The sequence below is a fragment of the Cydia fagiglandana genome, chromosome 10 (assembly GCF_963556715.1).
Source record: "Cydia fagiglandana chromosome 10, ilCydFagi1.1, whole genome shotgun sequence".
NCBI classification, from domain to species: domain Eukaryota; kingdom Metazoa; phylum Arthropoda; class Insecta; order Lepidoptera; family Tortricidae; genus Cydia; species Cydia fagiglandana.
In genome coordinates this window covers 7,509,111-7,533,285 of record NC_085941.1, presented here as the reverse complement: position 1 = coordinate 7,533,285, position 24,175 = coordinate 7,509,111, and the positions used below count along the sequence as shown (strand labels likewise).

At 37.7% G+C, this 24,175-nt stretch overlaps 2 protein-coding genes and 1 long non-coding RNA gene across 3 annotated transcripts in view; 1 reads left to right on the top strand and 2 right to left on the bottom strand.

Annotated features, from left to right (window-relative positions):
- The window catches only part of LOC134668174 (uncharacterized), a 764,384-nt gene that overhangs the window by 109,064 nt on the left and 631,145 nt on the right, over positions 1-24,175 (bottom strand). The gene's annotated exons all lie outside the window — the stretch shown is intronic.
- The window catches only part of LOC134668065 (toll-like receptor 6), a 144,594-nt gene that overhangs the window by 75,395 nt on the left and 45,024 nt on the right, over positions 1-24,175 (bottom strand). The gene's annotated exons all lie outside the window — the stretch shown is intronic.
- On the top strand, positions 11,779-14,086 carry LOC134668206 (uncharacterized). The gene is made up of 2 exons (XM_063525710.1): positions 11,779-12,476; positions 12,973-14,086. The coding sequence occupies exons 1-2, from the start codon at positions 12,024-12,026 to the stop codon at positions 13,102-13,104; spliced, it is 585 nt and encodes a 194-aa protein (XP_063381780.1). The 5' UTR covers positions 11,779-12,023; the 3' UTR covers positions 13,105-14,086.

Here is a 24,175-nt window from a genome sequence, read left to right as displayed (position 1 = left end):
CTTCATTAATTTTATTTTAATTAGAACACAAACATTAATATTTCATCACAAGAAAGTGCTCTCGAGCATTCTCCAGAAATGTGCAAATACACATAGGTACTCTTAATCATGATATCAATTAAATTAAATAGTAAAACGAAATTATACATTTAATATACCTAGTCTAGACAGACAAATTTTAGTAAAAAATTAGTAAGAAACAGAATTAAATACAAATATGTACAAACAATTATGTTATAATATGTTTAAACATGAATACTTATCAGTGTACGTCTTACTAACGCAAAGATTTATATTAGGTAAATTAAACGAATGCCGGGGTCTGACTACTTATTACGTTCTCGATATCATTATGATATGCCCAATGCACATTTTATCGTGGGGGGCACCTAATACATAATGTACCTACTTCCAGACCACAATAAGCCGTATCTTCACCGTGCAATCTTGAGCAGAAATATTCACAAATAAGCCACAATTAATATCCCTAATCATTAATATCCCTAATCATTTTGTTTGCTTTGCTGATTTGAATCAGAATTATACACAGCTTTTATTTAATTTATGCTAATAATAAGGCTGAAATCGCAGTTAGAAACTCTTATAACTGTGTACCAAGGCATTTCTTAAATTATATACATAGTTAGTCGTCAAATAACATATATATCAACTTTAAACTTTTTAAGACTGCATAAGATAGCACTATTTTATAGCACTTAACTGGAGATTATAAATAACTTGTAATTAAAGATATTTTAAGGATAAATTGTATTTAGTTCTTACTTAAATTTTAATAGTCAAAAGAGCAAATTACTTAATAAAGTGCGAGTTCCATTTTGAATTTTGAACTTCGATAAAAATATCAGCAATGTTTCAAGATACGTAAATACATACTTTTACGTTATTTTTGTTAAAATAAATGTTTGAACATAATTATATTAAAATATAAAGAGAAATCTCATTTTGCTAGAATTAAACAACTATTTACTTACTCATTTGCGTGTCTGGTGCTACATTACTCGTACTAGTATTAGTATATTCTCGTTGCATTTAATTTATCATATCGTTTATTTCATTCAAATCACTACACTTACACTGTCTAGCAGCCATATTCGAACAATGAGATACGTCAAATACTAGATATTGAAACGATATGGATTAGATATGTCAGTGTCAAACAAGAGTCAAAATTGACATTTCTTCAAACAAAAACGTCACTTTTGACACTTGTTTGACACTGACATATCTAATCCATATCGTTTCAATATCTAGTATTTGACGTATCTCATTGTTCGAATACGGCTGTAGGAGTACTTATCTAATGACTTGATGTACTTATTGTGTAATAGTAACTCAAAGGAAATGTAAAATTGTAAAATTTATAAATTTGTGGGTAACCATAATAGATCTATATTTTTTGTTTGCTGCCCGACAATTTAAATACCTACCGGGAACACTATATGGGAACCGGGGACATAATTATGGGTTATTTTTAGAATTACCCGAATAACCCTTCATATATTTCAATAAAATTCATAATAATATACCTACCTACTAAAAGTATACTATTATATACAATATCATCCCAAACTAACAGGAGTATAAGTAAATCTATGAAAAGTAATAAAAATGTTCACATATTTCGCCTTTGCTCTTACTGCATACTTAAGTCGTTCTACCACAGAATAAATAATGGTACTAGGTACAGAAGACTCACTCTCTAACAAAACGCGTCTGTTAAGATCAGCACAGATATAGCCGCTAGATGGCGACAGCGCCACGCGCGGCTTAGGCACTGGTCCCACCGCGAGCTAGTAAGCTATGAGCTATCGGCTATAAACACGAACAAAAGATAAGCACTCCCGTGTAAATAAAAGAGACACGGCGACGACGGCGATATTTATAGCTCACCGCTGGGCGAGTAACTATAAATATCGCCGTGTCTCTTTTATTTACACGGGAGTGCTTATCTTTTGTTCGTGTTTATAGCCGATAGCTCATAGCTTACTAGCTCGCGGTGGGACCAGTGCCTTATGGCTTTCCCCAAAATTGGGGCCGAACGGATGTACTTTTAGCTAACTTTAGCAAAGCGACGAAATCGTGGAGTGAGCCACGCCTGGTACTGCGTTGAGTAATCACTCCATTCAATCCAATCCCGAAGTACAGTCAGCTGCACAGATAAATGCTCCGACCCTGCATATAAATTCGTTTGCAGGGGGGCCATATATCTCTGCAGCTAAGTATTTTATACTTGTATGCCAAACTCTACGTACCCAAAATATGGTGGGCATTCTCATAAAAGTGCGGTGTACTGTGATGAGATAGAATGGCCGCTAGCGGACATTGTTAAGGATAAGCAGAAAAATCCGGTAAATATTTATAAATCGCCGTATGCTGAAATAAAAATCAGTACCAATATAAAAGCAATACAATAAGAATATCAAGGCATCCCCCTCGTACACATGTAACTGCGCTCAAAAGCGAGCGAGCGCACGTAATGAATTCGTTTTCAATACCATTTTTGATGTAGGTAAATATCGTTTCTGAAATATGGCTGGACTTGGTATCGTGGTTTCTTGTGTGGCTGAGCACTTTCTTACGTGACTGGTTTGAAATCCTTGCCTTTAGAAGGCTTTTACGAGCGATACCTCACTTTTGATCGTTGATGAATATAGCCGGTAAATAAAATTGAACTGGAACTGGAAACTGAACAATTTCATAGAAATCTATAAATAGAATTCTTATTTCAGTTTTCTTCATTCATAGACACCACCTACGTATAACAGAACATTTTATGAAAAATATCTATTATAAAAAAGTTTCTGAATGTCATGAATATTTCAAGTCAGTAGCACAGATAATTGACCGCCTTCCCTGCATTAAAGTTAGTATACACTAAGTATGCAGGGGGCACAACTATTTCTGCAGCTGACTCTATATCCAGCCGCAAAATTGCATGACCAATTGACCACTTTATGAACAATTTCATTAATGATGTGTCCACGGAATTTATTTTTGGAGCTCGTTGTACAATATTCTAGTTTTTATAATTTGAAGACAGGTGTGGCCTAGCGGGTTCACTACCATGTCGATGAAGCCGATGGGTTCGAATCCTGGTAAGGGCATTTATTTGTTTGATGAGCACAAATATTTCTTCCTGAGTCGTGGGTGTTTTCTATGTATTTAAGTATTTATATATTATATTTATCGTTGTCTGAGCACCAACAACACGAGCCTTCTTGAGCTTACTGTCATGTGGGGCTTAGTCAATTTGTGTCGAGAATATCCAATATTTATTTATTTTATTTATAACTGAATGAAATTTAGTCATACACACATACAATATACATAGTTCTTTTTTTAGCATTAGAAAAAGACTACACGATCATAAGCTGTCTTTTAATTAAAAAACTCTTTTTAAAAATCAGTAACTATTACTTATGAAAGCAAAAAAAAATATGATTCATAATTGTTACTTTTTTGCCGTGACTTATTTTTCAAAAGTGGTTTTATTTTCAATAAAATGACACGTCAATACTGTTTTTCCTTTTTCTTAATGCTAAAAAAACCGACCTAAACTTCCAGTCCACTTCTTAAATAAAACTAGACACGTAACATTCTAGATAATATGTCCACGTATGTTAGGTACTGTTATTACGTGATGGGGCGTAGGTACCTGTTCTATATTTGGGCCGTAGTTAGAGCGCCTGGGGTCAGGTCGTGCTAGTCTCCATGTAACTCTGCACTTCGAGCTACAGGTTCATGCTAAGCCGTATAGATTTGTATCGTGTGGTTGATACAGGTGTTTTCTTTCGTAACACAATAATATTGTGAAATTATTTAATTGCCGTTTTAAACTTTTATACTAATGTACATTTAGGTTGATCACTTAGTTGTTATGGATTGGTTGACTGGAGGAAAGATTTTTAGGTACCTAATACCTTACTCGTTTCTAAGTATCGCGTCGCAAAAAACTTGTTTTAATGATAGACCGGGAGATAGTGACACATTTTACTGGGTCATTTGTACCAGTATGGCGGTTCGTCAGGGGTCTAAGTACGTAATGAACGAAATAAAAATGATGGTCATAGCGCTGGTACCGGCGGCCCAATCGCGTGGGCGTTAGTCGAACGTGTCGGATAAAATACGAGTGTCGAACGATTTGTTCCACAAAAATCCTCGTATTTTTCGATAGCCCATAAAAAAGAAGTAGACGGTAGCGTAATGCTATACTTCTCCGGTGTGACTTACAGCCCGCCATACTGAGGCGAACACATTAATTAAAAAAAAACAATTCAATCATTTGTGCCAAGCTAATTTTTGCACAGGTGATCATCGTCGAGCAGCCATTCATGGACATCACCATGCCATACTTTTAGAGTGGTTCCAAATGGCCGCCATACCGCCGCAAAGGAGTTAAATTTTTTTTTATTGCTAAACGATTTGTACCATCTTGTAATTTTTTTTCAAGACTTTCTGTGTGATCATAAATGGAAATCTCATAATGCCATACCTGTAGGAGGTGGCAAATGTGTACAATATTTTTATTTTATTTCAAGTATGGTGCCTCTTTTTCCCCCTATTAGAAGTATGGCAAATATAATAATGGTCACATTGCATCATATAATTTCCAAAAATCCAAATGCCATACTGGTACAAATCTTTTTTTTTTTTTTTTTTTAAAGTGGAAAAATTACTGTCTTGGGTGAGACTTGAACTCACGGCCTCTGGATCTTTTCCACTTTTAAATTTATTCTAAGCTTAATAGCATCGTTCGCAGACGTTTCTGCTTGTTAAAAATTAAAATTGGTACAAATCGTCAAAAAATTGTTTTTTGTTTTAAGTCTTGGCTTAACTCTCACAGTCGTCCGCCCCGTAGTTATAATCTGAAATATTTTTTTTAGGTATAATTGTATCCAAACAAACAGAATATGATGATGCCATGCTGTAAAAAAATATTTTACGTATACATAGTCGTATTTTTGAAACGTGTCGATTAAATAAGTTTTTCAAGTATGGCAGCACTTTTTCCCCCTACTATAAGTATGGCAATTATAATAACGGTCACATTTTATCAAATACTTTCCAAAAATTTTAATGCAATACTGGGACAAATCGTTTAGCAAAAAAAAAATTAACTCCTTTGCAGCGGTATGGCGGCCATTTGGAACCGTCCGAAAAGTATGGCATGGTGATGTCCATGAATGGCTGCTTGACGATGATCATCTGTGCAAAAATTAGCTTGGCACAAATGGTTGAATTGTTTTTTTTTTAATTAATGTGTTCGCCTCAGTATGGCGGGCTGTAAGTCACACCGGAGAAGTATGGCATTACGCTACCGCCTACTTCTTTTTTATGGACTATCGGAAAATACGAGGATTTTTGTGGAACAAATCGTTCGACACTCGTATTTTATCCGACACGTTCGACTAACGCCCACGCGATTGGGCCGCCGGTACCAGCTCTATGACCATCATTTTTCTTTCCTTCATTACGTGCTTAGACCCCTGACGAACCGCCATACTGGTACAAATGACCCAGTAAAATGTGTCACTATCTCCCGGTCTATGACTTAATTTTGCGATAAATTTTAGTGTGACAATCGGTTTGACAATTTAGTTCAGTTTATAAAGAGATACCTACAGAGGTATCTCTTTATAAACTGAACTTGAACAATTGTCAAACTGATACGCCGCGATACCGATACCGCTACGTTCATGTTAGTTCGCTTTCAAGTTCAAGGTCGCTAAGAATGACGTAATGGGTCATTATAAGAAAAAGCTCGCAAAGATACTAAAACTTATTTAAAAAACCAGCCAAGTGCGAGTTGATCTCGCTCACAAAGGGTTCCGTACCATTATCTATTGTTTTTTGTATTTTTTTCATAGGGGCAACAGAAATATATCATTTGTGAAAAATCATGTTTATGAGATACAGCCTGCTGCCAGACAGACGGACAGTGGAGTCTTGGTAAAGGGTCATGTTTTTATCCTTTGATTACGGAACCCTACAACCCAAATAGTAAATTATTCAGTTTTTAATAAATGTCAAGGTTGATTTTAAAACTCATACGAGAAACCAATCAATATGTATTTCAAAATAAAGTTTTATATTATAGTGATTTCGATAAGCAATCACGAGAATCGGAGATTGTCATAATTAAGATGAAACTAGGTTGCGTTTTATCTAACGATCCATCCTAATCAACGTTAACATGTGACATATGAGAAACATAAATATTCATAGTCAATATTTCTGCTAACAATATTCTGACTCGTCTTCCAAAATACTAGCTAGACTAGATTTCTGTAAGCATGATTTCTGAGATAATTGATTCGAACTAATAGACACACAAGAATATTAAACAGGCTACCATTGTCAAAGTTACAGGTAACATCACTATTAACACAAATGGAATAACATATTCATCTCAGACTTGACTTAATTTGCCGTGAAGACGATACCTAATTGTTTGGGAGATCAGCTGCTTTCCTGAATCTAGATTAATTTAGGTAAAGCCCTAAATGAAATTGTATCCCGCCGCCGGATATGATTTCGTTTAGGGCTTTAGCGAACAAACCAGGTTTCGTAGCGTATGCGTAACCTGTACTAGGTTTTATACCCTCGTATACTGTCTGTCCAAATGTGTCATTGAAAAACTGACCATGAGACATTAAACAATAGATTTATATAAATTCCCACGCACGGATCCATGTCTAAGCATGCGAGGGATTAACGGCGCGATTCGGGAAATGAATTAGAGATGCACTAGATAAGATATAGTAAAGATATGTGACGTTCCACTGCGAAAGGTACCATTACCCCGACTGAATATTGGAGCGGCGTTAATAATAAGCGTAAGCGCCAGCTGCCATAAGGTACCTTTTGCCGTGGAACGTCACATATCTTTACTATTTCATATCTAGTGAATGTCTAACGGCGCGATATCTTAAAGTTCGAATCGCGCCGTAAATGACTTTATTTTATACCTTCTTCTACCACCTTTTCTTCGCCAGTAAATCAATTTCCAATTTGTGCCCATGACAAAGTAATCAACTTATTTATTATTAATCCTGCCACAATGTTGTTAGTAGTTTTCTGCCGCTATCGATATCGTTTTTTTAATCGCTTCTGAGAGCTTCATAAACATAAATTAAGGTTTAATTACTTTAAAATTTCCTACCAATACACGTATCGTTATAGAATAATGGTTGCTAGCGAATTATAAGTATAAGTTACTTGAGGAGTTCCGTTTAACCCTCTTAGAATCGCCAACGTATTTTTTATTGCTCTTAAATATTGCAACAATGGACCCAAAATTAATTTAAAATCGCGACTATCTGACAATATACAACAACTGTGAATTTTAATAAAAAGGTACATAATTATTAATCATTAACTTTTGCTTATCTCAGTGTTGTTGGTCAAGGCGTTTCATTTTTATACACATAGGTATCTATGGTATTTACTAAGTAATAAATTTTGCAGTGCAGTTCTGATCTTATAACATTCACTGTCCCCATACAAAATAATATATCACAAAGTCACATGTCTAAGTGTGCTTTCAGTTCGAACTTCGAACTTGTAAGTTGTGAACCCATTGTAAAAGTACGATTTCCCGAAAAAAAAACTTCATGATCATGACTCCACATTGGGGGCACCTAGATATGCTATTGAAACACATTGTAAAATCCATAATGAAATTGGCAAAATTTCGGGTTTCCCGTCTATACTAAAGTACTGATTTTTGCTCAAGTTTGGAAACAGAAAATAGGAATACGGGAAAATACAAAAGAACATCGTTATTAAAGGCAGTGTCTTTATATTCCGTACGTTTTTCCAGTCAAAACAAGCAATGAAACCGTCGGATTTCCGAACGCATTCCGACATAACTAACGAAGCAAGATTTAATTAAAAACGTATCGTCGAACTAGCTGGACGGTACACAATTTACGATGCCGCTAAAACAGAGCACCGGCAATAATTTACCTCATTTCTAATAAGAAAATTATGTAAATTAGACCGATTAAGTACAATAAATAGTTAGTAAATCAGACGAGCCGGCCTTTAAGTGATGTCTGATGGTAATTTTATGAATACTTCCAAGTCTCATCTTGTTATGTGTAAAAACTTCACTTAGAACAATATTTATAAGTGTAAAACACATTTTTTAAAAATTTTAAGGTTTCAATTTCAAGTGTTCTAAAAGTAGAATATATATACATAGTTTCGATTGAAAAGTACTCAAATTTTATATTTCATTTATAAAATATAAAATTTGAGTACACTTCAATCGAAACTACATATGTAACTGGATGAAGTTTGTAATTGAGAATGGAATCTTATTTGACATTGTTAACTTCACTGACAAGTTGACAAAAGACACGGCAACTATAAGGCCACTTTATTGTCTCCACTTTCCAGTCAATGATACTATTGGATTTTTTCCTATCAAAACACGCTAAATTAAAAAAAAGTTAAAGTGAACGTTATCAAATCGAACATCAATAAATTTTCTTAACACATTGTTAAAACTAGGTATGGAAAATAAAAAGCTTGAGACAAACAAGTATGCGCCGAAGCAAAATAAATGCTATGCTTTTAAGATGATACAATAACTGATATTAAATAGGGTTTCTATTTCTGGTTTGAAATAAAAGATTATTTATTCATATAAAAAGTTTGGTACATAAAAAAGTTTTAACCAGAAACTTGATTTTTTATCGTAATGAATACATATCGCTTATAATGATTATAATGAATTAAGATCGATTTAAGTCTAAATTGGATCTAACGCCGCTGCCATTTAAAACCAGGTGATTAATGTATTGGAACCTCTACAAACTGGCTTTAGACACAAACACAAAATTAAGTTGTGATAACGTATGTATAAATGACATCAAATTAATTGGGTACACGATTTATTGTAGAAACTCACATCAAAATGCAAATTTTATGTAAACCTAGTTACATTGTTTCGGCTTTAAAATTAGATTACAGGTACCTAATTTTACGTTAAGATTAAAAATGGTAATTTCATTTCACTAATGAAGATAAAAAGGTAAAGTGAAGTTTAATTTTAGAACTTTCAAAGAGATTTCTCGATCAACTGCTTTTTAATATTTTAATCCTACTTAAGACTCAAGTGTTCTTGACACACAGCTAGGTCATAATTAAAAAAGTCTAAAGTACTCGCAAACTTTACAAGCTTTAGTTTTTAAAACACTACTTATCGTTGAGCCTTTGAAACTAAAAGCATCTGGCATACGATTTAATTACGGAACTCCGTGCACAATGGCGATTCATAATTTCACTTTCTTCGTAAGGGTTGGAACAACGTGATATGTTTACAGCGGGAATAACGCTTGTAGAACGCGCGACGTAGTCAATATTCATGTAAGTTATAGGTTAAGTTATTTAAATATGACCACACATTGTGGGAATAAAGGGTAACGATGTAGGTAAGAGGGTAAAAACGTCAAAACACTTATTTTATCCTAGTAAAGTCAGCCTATCTTAGGATAAAAATATTGATAGCTTTTTTAAAGTATGTAGTTTTAATGAACATTGGGCCATATCGTAAGCTGAACTGAAACATTATAGCAATACCTTTGGACCATACGAAGTTACGTTAGAGGTGAAGTAGTTTCAATGGTGAAATATCCAAAAAAAAAATCGTTTGTAGATGTGGTTATAAATTTACAACTGAACTGTAAGCGTGAAATTAAAATTTCTATAAACTAGGCGCATTTCTCGCACGCTATCGCCATCTTGATTTAGCAACGGTTGCCGGCGTACGCGCATTTGTTTGCATCCAGGTGTTGCGCTGACAAAACAATCGACCCTCCACGCGAACGGGGCGGAGAGCCCATACATAACGAAACTTATAAAATTCCATCGAAAAAAGCGTGAAAAAATCTCAAGAACTCACATCTCCTCTGTAATATGTTATAACATTAACTACTTAGCTGTCGAAAATAGGTGTGTTGTAATTTTGTTAATAAAAGACTTAAGTTCGGCTCCTTTATTTCTTGACGTAGGGAAACGCCCCCGAAAGCAAAGGTGCAAATAGAGGCTTCCGCGCGTTTATTAATTAAGTTTAGTTTCGTCTTTCTTACTAATATATTTGCAACTCAAATATAATTATAAAAGGTATTCCTTCTGGCCAATTCATTATGTTTCCTAAAACTCTAATTAAACTCACGAATGTCGCTCAGTGTCATTCACTAATCTGGTGGTGTATTATTTTCTGAAACTAGCTAGTCTGTCTTTCCGAGCGAAAGAAGCTAACAATAACAGTGATGGGCAAAAAGTAACTACACCTATCATAATACAGACCGATGGTCGACCTCTCGCATTGTATCATGTTTTCATAAGCCTCAAGGACCGCCTTCAATACATCCACGGAATAGAAAATCCTCAACGCTTCGTCACACTTCAATGCAAATAATTAGGTGTATATTTTACAATTTGCCAAAGATCTCTTTTGTGTTCTTTGTGTTGTAAGTGGATTTATTTTCTACAAAGGGCCGGCCGCATGACAGTGCTACCTAAGATATCGGTACGTGTGTGTAATGTTATTATACCGAGCCGCATCTGTCACAAAGGCCGTTGCGTCTGTAATTTTACAGTTTAATCAGCGTTAAATGCTTACAAAGTTACCGCGTTGGGCGCAAAAAATTGAAAGAAACGTGTCCTCAGCCGGTCGCCTCAAGAATTTGAGTTCATAAATCACTTCTGTCGATGACGTTCGCGTTCCCTCGTAGTCATCAAGACCAAGGAGTTTTTCGTGGCTTTGTTATTAGAAACAAATTGGGTAAAATCACAGGAACCGTGACATCAAATTTACTTAATTATCTCAGCGTAAGTGCTTTATAACGATTTACCCAAAAAGTTTCTTTCGTAAAAATACAAGAGAGTGAATTGTAAGTACCAAAAAGAATAAATAAATAAAGAGGCTATTTAGTAAGATTTTGATCTTCAAAGGCAATTCTTATGGAAATAATATTATAAGACGGCAAGACGTTCATTCAGCAGAACACAAAGAGATATGTCATCTATTATGTCTCATTCATCGTCCGCTGACCACTTAGCGTCGAGAGGAAATAATTTATTTAAAGCATACTCTGCCCTATCTTCAATGTATTCTAGCCACTTTGAGACGATGCCTCGTCCTTGCTTTGAATTGAGAAACATTATTCTGGGCGAGAAAAATAAATGTAACTGGTGGCCTTATTTTTTACACTCATAATTGACTCGTTTTCTTTCTCGGATAAGTATGAAGAATCAATTAACAATGGTACATGGTAGCTAAAATTAATTAGCAGACTTCCTCGGCTTAACAAAAACAGCAGATGCGGGAGCGGTACAAGCTGCGTTATTAGATGCTCAGTAATGTTTTTGCTTTTTATTTTTTCCTTGCTAACCGGCCGCACTAAAACACCATCTGTGAGCGGACACGATTCGGTGCAATACACACGGGTTTACGGTTAGTCGAATGACATAATCACATGTATGCTCTGTGCTCTCATAACTACAATGCGAAGTAAAAAGCTAGCTTGAAGTGCGCAGAAATAATGCTGCTTGAACATACGATTTTCATTCAATAGACATTGACTTTTAAATATTATATTTAAATAAAGCATAGAAAACTATGCTTGAGTTGAACTAAAAAGTTCACAAATAAAAATTAAGACACACACACAGGATAACCTAGGAATATTTCAGTATTATTTATTCCAAAATAATCAGTGTAAAGTCATGTCATGTGTAACTAATATTATAATTGTTAAGGGTGTATATGTAAATAGGTTTTGATACGTTTACACTATTATCTATGTCTAGTCTTAAGTTCTTTTTTAATTCCATATTTAAATTCTAATGTTATTTTGACTGTTTATATTTTTGTACGTCAGTTCGCAAAATAAATCCGTTGCATACAGTCGACTGCCTGGTTTATTGATTATTTTCCACCTTTAGCTATCGAAATTCCCTCTTCTTCATTTGGTCCTTCTTCCTCACTCATGATCTTGCGATCTAAAACCAAGCAGTCGGCTAAAAGCGCAAAAATGACGCGCTCGGAAACGGGTACCCCTGCCACGGGTAGGCTCGGCCAGTCCAAAAAGTTGGACCACGGTGCGGCCGACGCCACCGTACCATCCGCGGCTTCCGACCCGCAAATCCCCGGGACGTCTCGCGAGTGCCTCACAACCGGCACCAGCGCCGAACAAGTTAATGTTCCCCTCAGTTGCAGGTCTCGCGCTTCGGGCTCTACGCGATCATCGGCCACGATTAGGGCACGACGGTTGACCGCGGAGGCCCACTTGGCCCGCAAAAGCATAGAAAGAGAACAGGAGCTCTTTCAACGCGAGCTCGACAACCAACGGAAACTCCTTGAGCAGGTTAAACAGGTAGAACAGCTTGAACTTGAAGCGAAAATAGCCGCCTTAGAAGCCGAGGAGCGATCCAATCACACGGTTAGTAATGCATTTTCTCGTACAGCATCTTGGGTTCGTGACGTAAATCAGGAAAGGCAACCCGTAGACACACGGGCCGAAGTGGGTGTAACTATTCCGCCTCATATAGCGGTAGTTACCACCATGACTGCCGATCCCCCTATAAATTTACATCCAGAACCTACTGTAGAGTTTAATGTAGTAAATAACCGTATTAATTCACCTTTATTGCGTGAAAACGTCAAACGTCAAAACGGCCACGATAATGCAGTGATTGATTTTAATAATGATTATGTAAACCAAGAATGCCGCCGTCAAGAGCAAACCGAGCCAATAACCGGCTCTGCCACGCTTTTACAAGCTATTGCCGATACGGCTGCCGCAGCTAAAGCGCTCGCCGCACGAGACGTGCCAAGAAAAGCTAAAATTGAGCTTCCAACTTTCTATGGCAACTCGTCACAATGGCTTCAATTTAAATACTTATTTGATAGTACTAAAACTTCTTATTCCCCCGCAGAAAATACGGCGCGTCTACATAACGCACTCCGCGGGCCCGCCCGGGAGGCCGTCGCCTCTTTACTCAACACCGCGGCAGCTTCCGAAGATATCATGGCAGCACTCGAACGTACATTTGCTTGTCCCGAAATGATTATCTTCGGCGAAGTTCAGATTTTGAAAACGCTGCCTCGGCTCGGGCCTGACCTAAAGGAGATAGGTATTTTCGCTAATAAGGTACGCAATTCTTTGTCTAGTATGAAATTACTCGGCCTACGAGAATATTTACAATCGCCGTAGCTGTTTCATAATATTCTAGGAAAATTTAACCCTTTAATGAAAATGAGATGGTCTGATTATGCGTCAGATTTGTCAGAAACGTCAAACCATCTCAAGTCAAAGTTAGAACTTTTATCTGACTTTCTAACACGCGAACACGAACGCTATACTAAATTCGCTTTATCACCAGAAGTAGGGCTTTCTACGTCTATACCGCAACAATCACGAGTACATTTTCCAATGAATAAACTATTTAAACGTGAAAATATACATTCCGTCACTCATGACAAAAATAAAACGATTGGTAAGATAGAGTGTGTTTATTGTAAAAAATCCCACAATATTAAAAACTGTACTGAATTTACGTCGTTATCTGTTGACGATAGGTGGCGTTGGTTGCGTGAACACAAAGTTTGTTATAGATGTCTAAAAGACAACTCACACCTATGGAAATTATGCAAAAGCAACCCTTGCGGGGTCGATGGTTGTACTTTTCGACACAACCCTCTTTTGCACGGCAGGCAGGAAACGTTTACATCACCGCCTCCACCCGATACACGGATTAATAACATCATTTGCGTTCCTGCGGCTGAAAGTGGTACCCAGCATTCGTCGAGTTCCTCGCCAGCCGATAATAAGGAGTCAGACAATAATGTGACTGTGTCTAATATAGGTATATCGTGTAACCAACATGAAACGTCTAATGAAATATGTTCAAATATTACAATGTTGAAGGTTTTACCAGTGACACTGTCAGGGCCAAATGGCAGCTATGAAACCTTCGCGTTTCTCGATGATGGCAGTACTGCGACTATGATCGATTGTAAAGTGGCTGCTCGTATAGGTTTAATAGGGCCTGAAGAGATCATAACTGTCAATGGTATCATGGGTTTACAAACAACTACAAAGGTAAGGTACGTTGACTTTTACATGAGAGGTAAATATGAATCTGACATCCATTTGGTAAATCGTGCTAAGGCTGTACAATCGTTAGGCTTGAACGAACAAACTCTATCTAGAGAGACTATTGAATCTTATGCTCACTTAAAAGACCTAGCCGAATACTTGACATATGCTGACGCTACACCAACCGTACTTATTGGTGCTGAGCATTGGCATCTGTCAATATGTCGCGAGGTTTGTGAAGGCAGACGTAACGAGCCCGCCGCTTGTCGCACTTTGCTTGGGTGGACTTTGTATGGACCAACGAGTAGTAAAACCAAGCCAGTCGAGTTTGTCAACCATTGTCAGTTAGACCGCACTGAACCTTCTGAAAATGAACGCCTGGAGTCACTGATAAAGGAGCAATACAAACTCGACTCGCTCGGTATCTCTAAGCGCGAGACTCTATTTAGCAAGCTAGACTCCCGTGCCGTCGAGATTCTTGATGCTACCACCACACGCTTACCGACCGGTAGATATGAAGTAGGTCTTCCGTGGCGTGACAACATACAGTGTGTTCCCGATAGCTACCCGCAAGCTTTATCAAGATTTCTAAGCCTCGAAAGGCGAATGATTCGTGAGCCCGCCTTTGCTGACGCGTATAAAAAGTTTATTGATAACATGATTGCTAAAAATTATGCTGAGGAGTGCAATCCCGGCACTTATTATAATCATCTTATCACTAAAAGCGTCAACACCAGCATTGATCTCAAACGCGATACCAATTTAAGCGATTATCCAAATACAATTCGCACCTTATCTGATAACTTACAACCTAGTACAGTCAGTCCGAATAAAGCAGAAACAAATTTTGACATTAAGCTGTCAAGTGTGAGCAACAATAAAAATAAATTAAAAACCGATTCTGAACCTAACCAAAGTGACATTAATGCAAGAATAAGGTGGTATTTGCCTCATTTTGGCGTGTACCATCCTCAAAAACGTAAACTTCGTGTTGTCCACGACGCAGCCGCGACTAATCAGGGTGTTTCATTAAATTCGTTGCTGCTTCAAGGACCTGATCTTTTAGAAAATTTATTAGGTATTTTATTTCGGTTCAGAGAGGGCGCTGTTGCCATAACAGCTGATATTAAGGAAATGTTTCCTCAAATAAAAATCCGTGAACAAGATCGTGACGCACTACGTTTTTTATGGCGCGACGTTCAGTCAAGGAAAACAACGCCTCTAAAAGAATATCGGATGACAGCTGTCATTTTTGGAGCATCGTCCAGTCCTTTTACTGCGTTGTACATTAAACATAAAAACGCTATGTCTCACCAAGATTCGTATCCAGCGGCAGCCAACGCAAGTATCCATAGTTCTTACATGGACGATTTCCTGGATAGCCTGGACGATGTTGACGAAGCTGCACAGATGGCATCCGATGTTGTGACTATTCATCGTAACGCATGTTTCGAAATGTGTGGCTGGATTTCTAACGATCAAGGAGCATTGCGTCTTGTACCGACTGAACTGCGCGCCGCCCAGCCTAGTGAGATGTCACTTGGTAGTGAGTCAAGTAGCGTCAGAGCCTTAGGTGTTTCATGGGATCCTATATCAGACACTATCGGATTTAGGACCGGTTTAGAAGGTCTCATACTACAGGGCAGTTTTAATAAACGCAAAGTGTTGTCCCACCTCATGAAAGTATACGACCCACTAGGTTTGTTGGGCCCAATTGTGGTCAAAGGGCGTATACTGCTTCAGGAGGCGTGGAGATCCAATATGGACTGGGACACACCATTTCCACCATCACAGATTTTAAAGTGGAACGAGTGGTTTAAGGAACTGTCTGACGTATCTACAATTAGGATTCCACGATGGTACGCCAAGCTCAATGGAGAACCTCTACACAGGGAGCTACACATTTTCGCGGACGCAAGCGAGCTTGCCTTTGCCACCGTCGCTTATTGGCGCTTATTGTATGCAGATGGTACAGTCAAGCTCGCACTCATCACCAGTAAGACGAGAGTCTCACCTTTGAAGCCCACTTCAATTCCTCGTCTAGAATTGCAGGGCGCTTTGATAGCTTCTCGCCTTGCTGTCACTATTAAAGAGTTTCATAAGAAAAAACCTTTACGAACTTTCCTGTGGACAGATTCAAGAACTGTCCTCGGTTGGCTCAGAAGTGACGCACGAACGTACAAACCCTTTGTGGCCCATCGCGTAGGAGAAATTACAGAAAATACGCGCGTGCAAGATTGGAAATGGGTCCCAACTGATTTGAACGTTGCGGACGATGCCACTAGGATTAAGCCGCTTCATCTTAATCCAAACCACCGATGGTTTACAGGTCCCTCGTTCCTTCTCGATCCTCCGGAGAACTGGCCTGTTGAACCAGCTGGTCAGCCTATAGTCCAGGAAGAGCGGAAGCAGACTTCTGGACTTGTGGTTGGTCATCTGACAATTACCGCGGATTTCAGTCGTTTTAGTGACTGGCTACGATTACTTCGTGCTACTGCTCGCGTTTTGCAAGCTGCGTCTAAATTTCGCTCGGCTTTAGATCACGTAGGTCGCGTTGCTCCTAGCACCGATGTTAGGCTTCGTCAACGTACGAATACACCTACGTCCACCACTCTAATCCCCCTGACAGCGGAACTTATGGAAGCCGCAGAAAGGCACGTCCTGAAGAAAGTACAGTCTGAATCATTTAGTGACGAAATCCCAATAATAGAACGTGGAGAATTGATACCAAAGAGTAGTCGCCTGGCGAAGCTTTCTCCCAGAATGGGGCCAGACAACTTGTTGCACCTAGCTGGCAGAATCGTTGCCGTACAAGATGTCGGTTCCGAGATCAAGTTTCCAATCATTCTAGATGGACGACACCCAGTAGTGCGCTTATTGGTCAATTTCTACCATCGCAAGGCTGGACATGCAAACAATGAAATGGTGGTCAATGAGATTCGACAAAAATATTGGCTTCTTCATCTGCGCAGTACTGTTCGAAGCGTCACCAGCAAATGTTTGTTCTGTCGCATCAAAAGAGCAAAGCCAATGAATCCGATGACCGGTAACCTTCCCCCTCAGCGGCTTGCCCACCACCGCCGCCCATTCACGTACACTGGCTTGGATTATTTCGGCCCGATAATTACCAAGATCGGTCGAAGACAAGAGAAACGTTATGTGGCCCTGTACACCTGCATGACATCCAGAGCCGTTCATCTGGAGCTTGTACATTCCCTTTCTGCTGACTCCGCAATAATGAGCCTGCGACGATTTATTGCTAGAAGAGGAACTCCCAATACTGTATATTCTGACAACGGTACATGTTTTATTGGTGCAGACCGAATTTTACGAGAATTTTATCAGCACGAGGTCTACGATTTTGCTGCCAATAGAGGAATAAAATGGAGCTTTATTCCTGCCGCTGCTCCTTTTTTCGGCGGATGCTGGGAGAGACTGATTCGCACCATCAAAGTCGCGCTGGAACGCCACATTACGTGAAAGAGAACCTAATCCCGAAGTCCTAGTAACTCTCCTTCTAGAAGCGGAGGCAATTGTAAATTCTCGACCTCTGACCCATGTCCCTATTGGCCCTGAAGACCAGGAAACCCTAACGCCCTTCCACTTTCTAATTGGCTCATCTTCTAACCAGGTTCTGCCTGCAACCCTTGACGACCGAGACCTTTTAAGACGTGCTGACTGGAGGAAGGCGTTGAGATTGGCCGACCACTTTTGGAACCGATGGGTAAAAGAAATTCTGCCAACCATGCAACCTCGCCAGATAGCGGAGAACAGAGAGCACAACTTGACTGTTGGCGACTTAGTCATCATTGTAGACCAGAACCTACCCCGAGGAACCTGGCCACGCGGCCGCGTCGTTGCTACATTCCCTGGCAGAGACGGAGTGGTCAGGGTGGTGGACGTAGCCACATCAGGTGGAATTCTTCGTCGACCTTCTAAAAAATTGGTCAGATTAGAGGCATAAAGTCTCAGTTTATATCTAGTCTGGCTAGTTTTGTGTGCTTTCGCACACAAGGGGGTGGGATGTTAAGGGTGTATATGTAAATAGGTTTTGATACGTTTACACTATTATCTATGTCTAGTCTTAAGTTCTTTTTTAACACGTTCGCGGACGCGGATTGCATAGCATCCGTTTTTGCACTACTCCTGGTGACGCGCATGCTATAGCATCCGTTATTCGTTTTAAATTTCTGCATTGAAATGCCTATCAATCCGCTTTACCACAGTATAATATTATTCACCAACTTTTCCTCTACCAGTCACCAGATTCAAAGTTTGCATACTGCCATTTTACATAGTTTTATCGAAGTTAAAAATTATCCTGTGACATCTCCAATTGGGCCCCCCTTTCTGTGACGCAGATGCTATAGCATTCGTCTTTGTATGGCAGCTCCCTTAGTAGCCCGGCAGGTGCGTCTGGGAGTAGACACGTGCAATTTGGGTGAATTTCGTGCGCGATAGCCATTTTTATGGATTGTTTATAACATCATAATTAATGTTTTTCTTACAAAATCTTTAAGTTTTTCAATGTGTTTTAATAAACAAACATGCTTACTTCTGGTTTATTGTGCTACAATCAAATTTTGATAACGGTGAGTGTGAAAAAGTGAGGCATGAATGTGTATACCTATCATTCAAGTAATTACGTTACTAGTCATAGTTTTGATGATATAATTGTGAATTATAGGCCTGCTGGCGCTCGATGATCACCTCTTACAAGGTAAGAACATTTATGACAAGTATTGTGGCATAATTCTTGTATATTTCACGCCTTGTGTTTGGTGCAGATGCATCCGAAAAATAATATAAAGTTGGGTGAATCATCGCTTGACAGGAAAAGTGGTGGACGCTTTACGTCCAGAACTTAAAGCGGCGGTGACTTACAGGGAACTCAAAAAGTGTAATGCGGTAGAGATTGACGATTTAGAAAGTGGTGGTGGCGTAAATGCTGCGTATACCTTGGACAGCTGGAAGAAAAAACCTCTCTCTTTTATGAGAGCTCAACCGGCTCCACTCGGCTCTCTGCAACATGCCATGAGTGGGCATTTAGATTCTTCAGACATATTATGCGGTCTCCAACGCATGATGTGTAGTATCACATAATTTTAGGTCCAATGAATGACGAACGTGCTTGGGATGGGGCATGTATGAGAAGGACATAATATTACAATGATAAGAAATGGGAGAACAAAACAGAAGTAGAAAAATGTTTGAAGAGGTCAGCAATGAGTCTTTAGAGCAAAAATATCGCCTCTAGGAAGTCAGAAGTCTCAGCCATTAAGTCCATTAAGTACGATGAATGAATGCTATAACATGCGATGTCATATAAGATCACATCTTGACTACGTCATGTGACGGAGATGCTTATGCATCCGAATTGTATAGCATGTGATGTCACATAGCGTATAAAAAATATACTTCATATTGACGCGGATTGCATAGCATCCGCCTTGCATAGCATTACGCGTCATATACAAACCTAAAAGATATATTTGTAGTGACAGATATGCTATAACAGACGCAAAATTTCCATACAAAATTTAGGTGTCCAAATGGTGTGACTGAGCGTCCGCGAACGTGTTAATTCCATATTTAAATTCTAATGTTATTTTGACTGTTTATATTTTTGTACGTCAGTTCGCAAAATAAATCCGTTGCATACAGTCGACTGCCTGGTTTATTGATTATTTTCCACCTTTAGCTATCGAAATTCCCTCTTCTTCAATATTTGAGAAGTGTTTGTCTGTCTGTTACCTTTTCACTCTCAACCGCCGAACCGATTTAGATATACAGTGAAACCTGGTTAATTGGCACCTGGATAAATGGAAAACCTCAATAATTGCAACCAAAAGTCCGGTCCCGGTCCCTTGAGACCAAAAGGCCTCTATAATTGAAATTTTGGAACCTCTATAATTGCAATTTAGATTTTAGTGCTTTTCGTAATTTTGCCTCTGTAATTGACCACATCGCAACTTAAGACCTTTATAATTGACACTGCTAAAAAAACCGTTATTTTGCTCTTGTTTTTACCTCTATTATTGAAACGAGTCTTACTTATTACCTCTGTAATTGAAATAATGTAGTTGTAGACAGCAGAAACAATATTTTAATAGCAATGATCACTTTATTTATATCTCCATCCAGAATTCAATTTATTTATTGGGTATCTATCACAGCCTGTAATAGTTTAAATCAATAAAAAACAAAGTATGCTTTTTACATTCTAATAAAACTTTCTTCTACAATTCAAGGGATTTTTTGAAACCCAAATGATAAGAAAATAAAGTGGTAAAATTTATGTAGTGTAAAAGTGCAAGTATCGACACAAGCAATATATAGACCAGAAACCCAGAACTTAAGCGTTTAAATCTACTTTAAATGGTTATTTGCACCTCCATAAAAGAAATTTGTCAGAACGCTACCTCTATTAATGAAAACCTCTATAATTGACACAACTATTTTTTGAACCTCGTTAATTGACACGACCTGCTTAAATGAAAAACCTGGTTAATTGACAAAAACTGGCCGGTCCCTTGAGATTGCAATTATCCAGGTTCCACTGTAATTTAGTTTGGAGATATTTTGAAACCCGGAGAAGGACACAGGGTAGTTTTTATGAATCATTATCATTCTATACGGACGAAGTATTGGGCGGAAGCTTGTAAGTAATATATTTATATGTCCAAGTGATTAAAAAAAAAACAATTCCGATTTCACCAACACATAGCTTCTTGATGATATTATATATCAATTATATCCTTACATATAAAAGTATGTAGTTAAGTCTCCATGTCAGTGTGTCCAACTTTAACTTAATTATAACACTTGCCTATAGGGACTGGCCGAGATTGTGACTGTATAGAATGGAAAAGATTTATTGCGAACTTGCCGAGTCGGTTAGTAAGTGCGGCTCGACTTTTTGTTTCATTCCCTTCACGCTTAATCAGTGGATAATCTTGCACTAATGTATATCCAGTTTCGGTTAATATTGATAAAGTATTACGGTGCGCATGTGTGCGTACGGTGTGTATGTTTACTATAGGTGCATGTACATAAAACTAGTTTTAGCAAGTTTATTGCGAAGCTGAAGATAGGTTTTCCAGTGCAAAAAATAAAATTGAGACTATACATATAATACTTTTGACTATAACTTCAATTCACAATGAACTACAAATAAACAGCTTTTTAACATGGTAGATCTACCTACCGATAATTTAAATCAAAATTAATGGAAGTCGCAAAAGTAATTAAAATCTATTCCATACATGCCTCTTAATTCCGATAACACTAATAAACTAAACTAGTTTTTAAAACATAATATTTAACAACGACGATAAAACAAAAAGTTACTTCTTTTTGACCTCAATTGGAATAAACTAGAAGCTATAAATTAGTTTTAATTGATTACTGTTAATATACAAGGAAACAACCGCCTTCCAGCATTGATTAACTATTAAGTCGATAGAAATCTGTTTGGAAATGTTTTGCTTTTAATTTTAATAAAACTGTTCCTCCGACTTGTTTTGGTTTGTTAACTGAGTAAGAGTAAATGTGACTCGTTTCTTAATGTTTTCCCAAATAACTTCGCAGTAAAGATTAAATCAGATCTTTTCTTAATTAATATATCATTAAAGCGGTTATATTTCATCCTGTCAGTTATTTTATTAATTTATAAAGACGATAAGAAGAAAATGATATTCTGTTAAGAACGGCGCGAGTATTTGTACTTCGTTGTGTTGATTCGTAGGTACTATAATTATTGCCGATGACTTGCTATGCCCGGTAACTGAACAGTGTACTGTTGATGAAATATTCTTGTTCCTCGTGTTCACGCCGCTACAGAAACAATTATGAGCATACAAGAGACGGGTCGATCAATAAATCTCTCTATAATAAGAAATTCTATAAATGTAATTAAGACGCATTCTTTTAAGGCGTCATAAAATCCGTAAATAGAGTTTCTTGCCCCATCTGAAGAATAACCATGAACAATAAATTTAAAATCATGACAAAATGATATTTAATGTCCCTTCATCCTTTGTTACTTATGAGAGCATTACCTCATTTCCCAAAACTCATTTAGGCACGAACGACTTTAAAGGTACCATCCTTAATCTAAGGACACGTTTTTTCATCGCAAGTCTATCATCAATCTGTTCGTCTCAGAGTCTACTTATTTCCTTGTTATTTCTTTCGTCCTGCTCTTTAAGGAGTATAGAGAGGGCAACAAATAGAGAATGTATTATCTATTTTGTCTTAGCTTTGACAATAATTAATGACTGGATTTAAACGCTTCCTCACGCCCGTGACATTAACGTAAATAGAATGATCTTCGTTTTGCCCATTCAGCCCCTTTGATTCCTGTATTTTTAGCTCACCGGGCTCAGTTTTGTATATTAATTTGTTAACTGTAGATACCGCGATGCTTTCATTACTTTGATGTTTTGTGTTAAATGGTGTCTGGTGATTTTCAGTTTAATACCTTTTAAGCCTCCTGGATAGTGTCACTGAAACGAACATGTTCGTTAGAATGTTTTAGCAAGTTATTTCTGTGATATCTAATTAAAAAGTGGTTTTGAGTGTACGCTTTTAATTTACAAGAACTGCAAAGCTAATTTAACCTTAATAATTGCGTACAGTGAGTGACTTGACATGGACACAAGTAAAAAAACTCCAAATACCTGTATTGCAGTATAATTTATAATCAGAACGAACAATTAATGTGTGTATAAACGTAAGCACGATTCTATCCAATTAAGTAGAAATAAGTGCGCGATTCCAAAGTTTAATTAACATAAACCTGAGTCATGGAATGAACAAAGATCATCAAGATAAATCCGCTGGTGTAGAAGATGATCATAAACCAAGCGCTCGGGGCGACGTGTTTGACAAAGAAAACAATGGTACAGATAGTGTAGCCGAGACACAGGCTTGAGGCAAGTGTGAATTATTGTAATCAGCTGCTGCGCGCTCTTTCTTTTGTATCCTAATTAGTTCGAGGGGAATTAGAGGGATGTGAATTTGAATGGCAACATAATGTGCGCCTTAATGGGTTTGTATTAAGATAGAGAATTTGACTTCTCCTGTCGTAATATGTAATTGGTTTATTAGAACTATTTAGACACTTAATAATTTTATTGTGAGCACGTGTTAGACAAGTTTATGTTCAAGGTTAAAAATAAAGTTCTCACACAATGCACTAAATGATAATTTTGAAAAGATAACTAAGTATGCTTATGATAGTTATAATTGCACGGATCACGAGTAAAGAATCCCACGCTTTGTAAATTGTCTCGCTAAAATAAACACATGACGCTCCAGATTTGCATCTAAACCTGTGTAATGAAGTTAAACAACTCTCTCATACACCAGGACATAAAACACGATATCTTGACTAAACCGTTATTTTAGCATCTTCACCAGACGTTATTATAGTGCCACGAGCTAAGCACTCGACGACCGTAAAGTCGTATATAAGTTTGTGCAATTCCTAACAACATGAACCTTACGGCGGGCTTTAAAGTTTTCATATTATTTATAAGTAACTAGACTTACTTCCAAGATATCTTGATATAATATATATAACACTGTAGTAAAGCGTCCAAAAAATGTTTTTAAAAGATTTGTTCATTATGCACTAACGGTTTTTCTTTCCTACATTTTGCTATTAGAATGTCTAATCTTTACAAAAAATACCAGCTCTCCGTTGGTGTCGAAATCTTAGAAACCGATTAGTTTCTTTATGCATTGACTAGTATCACGAGCATGCATCGGGCGACCCGAATAGCGAGCCCTGTATGGTCACCAGCGGCGAACAATTAATTTCACAATGTGCTAAGAATTTCTATCACGTCTCTAGTTAAACGACAAAGGCTTTCGAGAGTTCTGTTACATTCAATATAACTATGAGATATCTATTAAACATTTCCACCGATTTAGTGACCAATTCACGTAAAAAAGCTATAAATTAGTTTGTATGTTGGAGTTTAACAGGTCAATAAAAAAAAAGCCAAGTTAAAACCATTGATACTAAGTATCTA